General features: G+C 38.8%; 1 protein-coding gene across 1 annotated transcript; it reads left to right on the top strand.

Moving 5' to 3' along the window:
- Positions 1 to 1,831: 1,831 nt before the first annotated feature.
- On the top strand, positions 1,832 to 8,474 carry LOC101590703 (chromatin modification-related protein MEAF6-like). Its single transcript, XM_004645711.2, has 3 exons — positions 1,832 to 2,209; positions 3,668 to 3,843; positions 8,471 to 8,474. Exons 1-3 carry the CDS (start codon positions 1,832 to 1,834, stop codon positions 8,472 to 8,474), a joined length of 558 nt encoding a protein of 185 aa, XP_004645768.2.
- Positions 8,475 to 10,798: the final 2,324 nt, after the last annotated feature.

The raw sequence follows: 10,798 nt of genomic DNA, 5'->3' as shown, positions 1-10,798 counted from the left end.
CTTTCTTTCTTCTTTCTTTCTTTCTTTCTTTCTTTCTTTCTTTCTTTCTTTCTTTCTTTTTTTTTGTGGTACCAGGGATTGAATTCTGGACCTTGCTCTTGCCAGGAAAGCACTTATTCCACTGAGCTATCTCCCCATCCCACATGACACATTTTAAATCTTTGCATTCATGCTCTTCCCAGCTACCTCCACATTCCATCACTTGATCCCCTTTCACATTTACAGAAGATATATTTCCTTTTATAAATCTTTTGTTTTGCTCTTAATGTATTTAAGCTTGTGTGTCTGATTTGTATACTTTAACATCACGTTTTCAAGATGCATTCATCTTTCTATAAATGTCTCAAATCTATCCTTTATAGACAAGTAGTATTCCATCGTGTATAGATACTCAGCAGGATTTTGAGGAGTGGTGAGATAGTATGCACTTGGACACAGCTCCAGTGTCCCTTTTCTCCTTAGTGTCATAATTTGAGGAAGCTGTGTTCTGTAAATACTTTCTCCATCTCCCAGTGAGAAGAGAGCTAGAATACTTGGGCACGAGTGCATGGCTACTAGTCTGGACACCAGTAGCAGTGGACTAAGTGAAGCTTCTTCCCTTAGGGGGTCAGAACTTTTCCCAAGATGGCATGTTTACTGCTGTAAGCAGTGGTGAGATTGAGAGTTGGTTCTGCTTCATTCTCTAAAAGCCCTGACACTACAGTTCATCCAGTGGGCTTCTCCTTCAAGGTGCCTTCATGTGTTTTGGCTTTCATTCATTCTTTGATTCTGAGTACCAGCAGATCTTGGTGAGTGTCTTCCGAGCATTTCTCAATACTGCTGCGTCTAGTTCATTATGGCGCCCCCCCCCACCAGCCCTTGGTAGTTTTTAATTTGAAAAGGGGTCTCACCAAGTCACCGCATTGCCCAAGCTGGCTCAAACTTGCAATCTTGCTGCCTGATATTCCCACAGTAATGGGGTTACAGACATGTGCCACTACATCCAGCTAGAAGCACTTTAATTCGATGTAATCTCATTTGTCTCTTCTTATTTCCTGAGCTATTGGAGTCTTATTTAGGAAATAATTGTCGGTACCAATATGTTAAATTGTTTCTCCAGTTTCTTTCTATTATTTTCAAATTTTCGTGTCTTACATTAAGGGCTTTAATCCATTTCAAATTGATTTCTACATAGGGATCTAGTTGTAATCATCTATAAGTGAATGTTCTGCTTTTTCTAACATTGTTTGTTAAACAGGCTGTCTTTTTTAAATCAACATGTGGTTTTTTTTCTCCTCTGTTGAGAATCAGATGACTGTAGATGCATTACTTTATTACTTTGTCCTCTATTCTATTTTATTGGTTTAAGTGTCTGTTTTTATGCCTATACCAAATTGTGGGTTTTTCCCCCCAGTGGTTCTAGAATATATTTTGAAATTTGGTATTGTGATACTTTCAACATTGTTCTTTTTGCTTAGAATTGTTTTGGCCATTAGGAGTATCTTGTGCTTCAGTATAACTTTTAGGAATGGTTTTCCTAGTTCTGTGGAGAATATCACATATTTTATGGAAATTGCATTGAACCTGTAGATCATTTTGGGAACTATGTCCACTTAATACTGTTCCATTCTCCCTATCCACAAACATGGGAGATTTTCCATCTTCTAGTATCTTTTTCATTTTTTCCTTTTTAAAATAATCTTTATTTTAGAGATCTTTCATCTCCTTGGCTGAGTTTATTCCTAGCGTTTTTGTAAAGGCCATTATACGTGGGATTATTTCTCAGTAACTTCTTTATTTGTGTATAAAAAAGGTGCCATGGCTTGTGCCATTGCCGCCACTCCAGCCCAACATGGTGATGCACAAGGTGGCCCCACTGCATATCCTGGACATCTGGTGGCAGCTGGTGGAGCTCATGAAGCCAAAGCAGGAGCTGGCAGAAATACTGGCAAACTTGGAGAGACAGATCTATGTTTCTGAGGGAAGCTACCTGGAAGACACTCAAATGTATGGCAATATTATTCATGGCTGGGATCTCTATCTGACCAACCAAAAAAACTCCAACAGCAAAAATGATCCAAGGAACCGGAAGTTTAAAGAAGCCCAGCGGAACTTCAGTAAATCTTCAGTCACATCAGCAGCTGCCGAAAGTGAATTGGCAGGAGTTCAGGACCAGCTCATTGAAAAGAGGGAGCCAGAAAATGGGACAGAAAGTGACACTTCAAAACAGGTTAGTAGGACAGTTACAAAAATTAATACATTGCATATTGTTGTCTTGGTAGTAATTATTCCTAGTACAAGATGCTGACATGATATCTTGTCTAAACACTATTAGTTCAAATCCTTCTCATTGAACTAAGAAAGTAGCTGTATATTTATGCTATACACACACACACACACACACACACACACACATACACACACATTTTTCCCCACTACAAAATGGCCCATTTACATCCCCTTTTTTACTTCTGTCAGAGATGTGTATTACATTGCCATTCATATATTGTAGGTGCGTGAATTCAGCAGAGTAATCCAATATAGTCCAGTAGTTTATAATGGTAGTGGGTTATCCGCAAGACTGGCAGTGTCAGAAGTTGTTGACTTGAGCCTTTTATGGCTCAGCCTATTAATATATATAGTTTTACTTTTTATATCTCATTTTTATACTTTTCTGCTGGATGGTTACGATCAAGATAAAGCAAGACCTATATAACAAGACATGTAATTTTTCTATCTGACAAGGTCAATCAAATCCCCTCAGGATTTACCCTGAAACCCTGTACAGCACTTTGTAGATCTTTTGTCAGTGTCAGCCATATGGATGAGTCATGGGCATTGCTTGACCAATTTGCTCTCCGAGAAAGCCTGAGAGATGTTTTCTCTCCATGTGACTCTCCTTAGGCACACTCTACATTGTCGATCACTTTCCTCTGTTTCCCCATAATCCCCTTGACAAGAAAATTTGGGACACAGCTGAGTTATAGGATGTTATGGTACCGGTTCTCCTATGTCCCGAGTCTTCACTGACTTTGAAAGGCTAGGGCCAAAATGTTGCCTGTCCTTTCAGCCCTTATTTTTCTCTAATTTTTGGTTGCCAACTTAAGTTGTTAACCCTCCAGAAGAGAAGCTTAATGATGTTATTGTCCTATAACATAGGCAATTGAGCTTAATCTCACTATCTGTCTAAACATCAAACATCTTAGACATAACATGGAACAGGTATTTTCTATCAAGTACTGATAGGTTAAACTTTAAATCCCTATAGAATGTGAAGAAAAAAAAAGAAAAAAAAACTAAAAACATAGAAAAATATTTTCAAAAATAGCAATAAACAATTACATATTTTTACACAGAAATTTAGAAATCTAACCACATACAGCATTGTAGCAAGACAGTCCTCTATTTTTTTCTTGTCTCTTGTTTTCATTTATTACCCTTTAAAAAAACATTTACTTGAGAAACAGTATGGTAGCAATTGGTATGCCATGACAAGCAGTATGTATTGCTACTTGTTTCTCAAAAAATTATTAAAATGTAAAATAAAAAAGATAAAATATGGCAATAGAACAGTCATTTAAATTGAATATTTGACTTTAATGAGCAAATAAAAGCTAGACATGTACACACAAAAAAAAAAGAAAGAAAGAAGAAAGAAAGAAAGAAAGAAAGAAAGAAAGAAAGAAAGAAAGAAAGATTCACTTCTCCGCACTTCCACAATCAGGAAAATGAGCCCAGCCAAGAGGACTCTGAGGATCTGGATGGATCTATGCAGAGAGTGAAGCCTCATAAGGCTACTTCTTCCACTTCCTCAGGGAGTCATCATAGCGGCCGTAAAAAATACAAGAATAAAGACCGGCACAGGTCAGTGGCAGGGACCCCGCCCCTGCAGCTCCAATGCCTGTTGCTATGAAGGGCCCTTCCTAGAGCCAGAGAGCTCAGGATGGACCGAAATTCATGACTCTAAATGAAACCACCTCAAGCCAACATTTTGGCCCTAGCCTTCTAAGGTCAATTAAGACTCAGGACATATGAGAACTTGTACTGTAACGACATGTACCTCGGTAGTGTCCCAAATTTTCTGATCAAGAAGATTATGGGGCCAAAGAGGAAAGTGATCGATGATGTAGAGTGGGCCTAAGGAGAGTCACATGGGGAGAAGACACTCTCTCAGGCTTTCACAGAGAGCACATTGGCCAAGCAATGGCCGTGACTCATCCACATGGCTGCACTGACAAAGGTTCTACAATCTGAGGTACAGGATCTCAGGATAAATCCTGAGGGGATTTCACTGACCTTCTCAGACCAAAAAGCTACAATTCTTGTTGCACAGGTCCTGCTTTACCTTGGTCTTAACCATCCAGTAGAAAAGTATGAAGACGAAATATAGGAAGTAAAACCATGTTGTTATGTTGAGCTGTGGGGTACTCAGGTCAATAATTTCTGACATTGCCAGTTAAACAGAAGACCCAATGCTATTATGGGCTACTGGACTCTTTTAGAATATTTTGCTGAGTTTACACACCTATAGTATTCAATAACTGAACTGAGAAAAAATGGGGTATACAGATGAATGTCCATTTTGTATCTGTGTATTCAAAGTGGTTAGGATAGATATATAGTTGCATTCTCTTAATGAATAGAATGATTTGTTTTAATGGTGTTTGTAAATAGGATCTCAAGTCTGCATCTTGTACAGCAATTAACCACTAGAAAGAATGTATGCAGTGTATTATTTGTTGAAACTGTACCTCCGATTTGATTTGAAACTGTCTCATTGCTATCTGTTTATCAATAAAATTTTGAAAAAAAAATAAATGAAACCACCTCATGTTGTAAGGGAGGAGTTGGTGGGCAGTAGAGTGACCCTAAACCAGTACTCCAGGACATCCTTCCACTGTTGCTAGCACAGAACCTTAGCCCTAACCCCAAGAACTTTGTTTAACGTGGTGAATTTGAAATCCTTTCAGAAGAGAAAAACGGGGACTAGAAATGGACTCTCTGTAAATTTGAAAAATGACACTAGTGTATGTTGGCTAAAGTGGAATAATCTTTTGTTCTTACTCCTGATTTCTGCCTACTCTTATGAGAATTGATTTAATGTGCCTTAAAAAAATTAAATGCAAGCTTTTTGATCCAAGAAAAAGATGTCACATTTTGTGTTGATTTTGTATCCTGTCATTTTTTTTTTCAGAACTGTGGATTGAACTCAGGCCCTTGCACTTGAGAAGCAAGCACTTATTCTACTGAGCCATCTCCCCTGTCCCTATCTTGCCATTTTTAATGTATCAATTTTAAAAGTGTCTTACTGGGTTCTTTAGAGTCTTCTGAGTATAGAATCATAGCATCTCCAAACAAGCTTGTTTTAAATTCCTCCTTTCCTATTTGCATCCTGTTTCTTTCTTTCTCTTGCTTAGTTTCTCTGGTTAATATTTCAATATTATATTGAAAACTAGTAGTGAGAGAAAGCATCTGTTTTGTTCTCCTGATTATAGAGGAAATGCTTTGAGTTTTCTTCCATTCAATTTGATGTTGGTTATGAATTTATCATATATAACCTTTACTATGTGGAGGTAAGGTACTTCTATACTTAGGATTTTTAAACCCTTTATGCTTAACATAGCTCTGGATATGGATGATGAATTTACTAAAGAGGAAAGATGTGCCCTGGGCACAACCGACCAAAAGGCTTGTAGCCTGGGTGGAACAAAAAGAGAAAGAAGAAAGAAGTCTCAGTTCTGCTTCTTCAGAGGAGCTCCAGGGTGCACCATGGCATTGGCCATCCATGTCCAGATGTCCAGCACAGACTCCTCACCTTTGCAGTGCAGACTCTTCAGCCTTCTGGCACAGATCTTGCAGCTTTCTAATATAACACCCAACAGGACTCTGCTGTGAGCTCCAAAGATTTTACATCTGTGACTGGCTCTTCCAGCTAGTCAGTGCACAGATGGCCCTTTAACATTCTTCCACATTTGACTGCAGGGGGCATTGTAAACCTGCCTTGCAAATCTCTCTCTGTCTCTCTCTCTGTCTCTCTCTCTCTGTCTCTGTCTCTCTGTCTCTGTCTCTCTCTCTCTCTCTCTCTCTCTCTCTCTCTCTCTCTCTCTCTTTCTCTCTCTCTGTGCGCTCATGAACTCTAACTGATACAAGTATCATCTGGAATGCTGGTTTAGTGGTTATGAATTCTACTTTATGCTTATTATGCATATTAACAATGATAACTTTCCTGGATAGAGTTATCTAGATTTCATTTATTTTCTTTCAAGTCTTTAAATACGTCATTTTCTGTGCCCCTGCCCTTTAGATCTCCTTGTGAGAAATCTGTTATTATTTTGATGAGTTTGCCTTTATAAATGATGTATTATGTCTCTTACAGTTTTTAGTATTTTGTTCTATAATTTTAGCAGTATAACTGTAGTATATTGTGAATGTCCTAGTATTTAGCAGGTATGTTATTTTTTCGACTTTTCTATCTGGGGTTCTAAATACTTCTAGTATCAGGATGTCTGTATCATTTCCATGATTTGGAAAATTATCTGCTTTTTTTTATCAAATAGGTATCTATGCCATTAGCCTATAGCTCAGCTACTCTATGTATTGCTATGACTGTGAAGTTTGATCTTTTTGTTTTCTCAGAGATCTTGTGTATCCTGTTCATAATTTCTTATTCTTTATTTATTACTATCTGATTATTATAATTTACTTACCTTGTCTTTAGGACCTGATATTAATTCTCTTGCTTGATTTAATCTATAAGTGAGATTTTCAACAGAATTCTTAATTTGACTTATTGAGCTTATCACTCCCAATATTTCTGTTTGATTCCTTTTTCAGAATCTCTCCTTGTTGCATTGCTCTTTTGTATTCTGCACGGTCATTTTAATTCCTTGTTGTTTATTTGTATCGCCTTTAAATTTGTGTATCATTTGCTAGAATTATCCTTTGTCCACCGTGTTATTTACATCAGTATCTTTGGAGTGCATTACTTCCAAGTTAAGAATTTTTAGAATGATAATGTTGTCATATTTTATCATATTTCTTTTATTTCTATTCTGATATTTGTGCATTGGTTGACATGTATATCTCTTCTATTTGTATATGAGGTCCTTCTTATGGAATAGCTTTTTCTTATCGATGAGCCCCGGGATGTCAGTTTATAGTGTACTGTAGAATTTAATTCCAACTGGACTTTATAGTGTAGTTTCTCTGTTGCTTCTTTGACTGTGATCGACTCAGAGCATACTTGTTGGAACTTGACAGGCCTGCTTTCTTGCAGTCTCAGCAAGAGTCAAGTCTCTGTGGTAGTTCAAAAAATTGTGCTGTGGACAGTGATGCATATGGGGTGCATCCTCTGTGGTTATTTGTATACTCTTGTCAGAAATGTGTGGTGCCAAAGGAGGTGGGGACAACTTGTACTGAGGCCACTTGTAGATAGAGTATACACAATCTTTGTGTTTCTCTCTGCTGATACTATGGGGAATGGACAACCAGGAGTGGCTTTTCAGTCACCCCTAACCCATCTGTGTTCATTTGAGGTCAGGTCATCAGTTTAGAGATTGTATCTCCTCTATTCTTTATATGGAAGTCTTTTCTGAGTTTCAAGGAGAGATGGGCCATAGGCAGAGTAAAGTGCAACTCGTTTTAGCAGGGACAGGAGTGCAGATCAGCAGCAGAGCATCTGCTCCACATGTGACTTTGCCTCTAGCATTCCACAGGAAGGGGAACATAAGTTACAAAACCCCCACAAACACAAGCAACATGTATGTGTAAATAAAGTGAATAACAACCAACAGCAACCACAGGAATGGTAATAGAAACAGGAATGCCAGGGGCAAATATTATATAAGATAAACTATTTAAAAGTCTAAAGTGATGAAAAAAATTAATCGAGCCAAAAGAAGAAAGCAAGGAAAAACACAGAAAAAGAAAAACCATAAATTTAAAAGGAAAAGAAAGAAAGCAAGAAAAACATAAGAAATGAAAGCAATAATATATAAAATGAAGAAAAGAAAAGAACTTTGGATATGAAACAGAAGAGAATAGGAGAGAAAAGCAAAAGGATATATGTCTATAAATTATAATTTCTTTATCATGTACATATATATTTTTATTCATATACATATATGAATCAAAAGGAAAATATAAAATGCCTTAATAAAACATTAAAGTTTGTGGATGTGGCAACACACACCTGGGGAACATCAAGCACTCAGGACACTGAGACAAGAGAATCGCTGTGAATCTGAGGCCAGCCTGGGATACATAGTGAGTTTAAGATCAGCCTAAACTACGTAATGAGACCTTATCTCAAAAAAACAAAACAAAAGAGGAAACATTGAAGTGTTGTCTCAGCCAAGGGAGTCAGTGGGGCAGTCAAGAATAGACGCTCACTGCCAATGCCAACCAACTCTTCTTGGCTGTGCACCTCTTGGAGTGAGGCAAAGGTTGGAGTTATTCACCTCTTACTTTTCACTTTTGTCTTGCTCACCAGGTAGTTGGTGGGAGTGGTTTAGGATCACATCCTGTTGGAGTATCTCTCAGCTGTTCTTGCCAGTACAGTAAATAGCAGAATGTAAAGTTCCTGTGGAAGGTATTTATTCTGGAAGGATTTTCTCAATGTACTTCCAAGGATGGGCTCTAGAGCCCTTTGTGCAGACTACTTGAGTGGCAGGAAAACTTTCTGTCCTGCTTAGGAGTGGGGGCTTGGGAGTGTGGCAGCCTCCTCCATACAATTTGCTACCCAGTGTTCTGGCGCTTTGAGCCCAAGCGCCTGCTCAGGTAGTCAGGTGAACCACTTTGGCCCCTCGAACTTCAGCTAGGTAGCCTCTGACCAACTGCTCTTAAAGGAGAAGTGAGTTTTTCTCTCTTCTGCATCACTGAGCAGTTACGCATCACACAGAGATTTCAGCAACGTTGTTTCTGTGGTGCTTTTTGGGCCAGACTGGGTCTCCAAGATGTCACTTGCAGAGATAGTTAACATTTACTGTGGGCTCTTGGGGACAGGAAAATGTAGGGTTATTGCTTCCTAAGTCAGCAAGCTCAGCCATAACCTTCTCAAGATGGCTGCCTATTGCAGCATGGAGGAATATGTGATGAGAAGTCCGGAGACTTTCCAGTGACAGCCTATTTTTCACATCCCACAACAGCTGTGCTCTGACTTCTCTCTACACTGGCCAATTTCTGGGTTAGTTGTGCTAACTACATCTTTCCCTATTTCTCTGCCACCTAGCTACTGTTCTACCCTGCTGTTACTGGATGCCAGGGACCCCGGGGTCCCTTCTAGGCTCTTGTTGTCTTAAACAAAGAATTGGACAGGACAGCTGAAGGGTGGAGAGGTTTTACATTTATTGAAGGTAAAAGTAGGAAACTAGAGAAAAGAGAATAGTGTCTGGAAAGAGAAGCTCTTTCTCTGAAGACAAACTGTATAAAAAGAAAATATGCCATATGTGCAGAATGGCCACTGGGAAAGGAAGATCACTGTGACCAGGCGGCCAATGGGCTCAGTCTTTTATGCTCTATTGTGATGTCACGTATGGGCCATCTGAAGCTGCCCTGCTCATGCATCCGGGCCCTGATGGGCTGCTCTCCATAACCAGCAGGCCATGCCTAATTGTCCTGCCCGTTTGCACACTCTGATCTCTTGCCTCACTACATCACACTTGCCGGAGAGGCGCTTCTCACTCTCTGCCCCACAATTCGAAGTCTCTATGTTTCTTCAATGTTTTTTCCTTTTAACCTATTTTATTTCTTATAGTCTACCTCAATGCTATGTATGCGTCAGAATAGACGGCGACTTTAGTTATCTTTTTATGTACAGAAGGGTTACTCCTGGGGCTCAGTGAACAATGGTGATTATCATTGTTTTATCTACCTTATGTGTGTTTATTGACATTTTCTTAGAGATTACTTTAAAATTACAAAATGTCTTCCTTGCTTTTTCCCCCCATGTGGTCAGTGTTCTGGCTCAGTCCTGTAATTCCAGCACTCAAGAGGCTGAGGCAGGGTTATTGCTACGAATTCCAAGCCTGGGCTACATAGTAAGTTCAAGGCCAGCCTGAACTATATAGTGAGACCCTGTCTCAAAAAGAAAACAAAAAAAGGAGAGAGAGAGAGAGAGAGAGAGAGAGAGAGAGAGAGAGAGAGAATCTAAATATGATCTCAGTCTAACAGAGGCTATCTTTAAAGCATGTGTCCCTTTTTGATATTGTTGGATCTAGGCCATGATATCCAGCTATGATGTATACCTTCGTTTGGAAATAGGCAGCTCTGGGTCATAGTGAATAAACACAATGTATAACCTTAAAATGTCATTGTGCTCCATGGGGTCATTTTGAGTCTGAGACCTAACAAATGATTATAAATGTATTATACACTGAGGTCTTTGACTGTTCATTTAACCATAACTACTATAACTAGCAAAACATGCTACTTTTGACCCCCTTTGTCCCTCAGAGCTACCAGTGTCTAACCATCTAGCAGTGTTGTTGCCTCTTTAAGAGTTAACTTCCTCTGTAGGGTAGCAGTACTCTATGGGCAATGCAACTCTTCCCATGGCTGACTTTTTTGTTTTCTTCTTCAGGTCTCTATTTCAATATTACCTTTTCAAAGAGGCCTTCTCTGACTTCAGTCATTTTCTAACTTAGTGCCCTGCTCATTTCCTTCATTATAAGTACCACTGAAGTAGCATAGAGGAAATAAAGGTAGAAAAGAAAAAAACATCATAACTTTTTTTTTCATAATTTTATTGAGAAACAAATAGCAATGAGACAGTTTCAAATCAAATTGGTAGGACAGTTTCAATAATTAACACATTGCATAC

Source organism: Octodon degus, unplaced genomic scaffold (genome assembly GCF_000260255.1).
Source record: "Octodon degus isolate 3935 unplaced genomic scaffold, OctDeg1.0 scaffold00236, whole genome shotgun sequence".
NCBI classification, from domain to species: domain Eukaryota; kingdom Metazoa; phylum Chordata; class Mammalia; order Rodentia; family Octodontidae; genus Octodon; species Octodon degus.
This window is presented reverse-complemented; position numbering and strand designations above follow the sequence as displayed.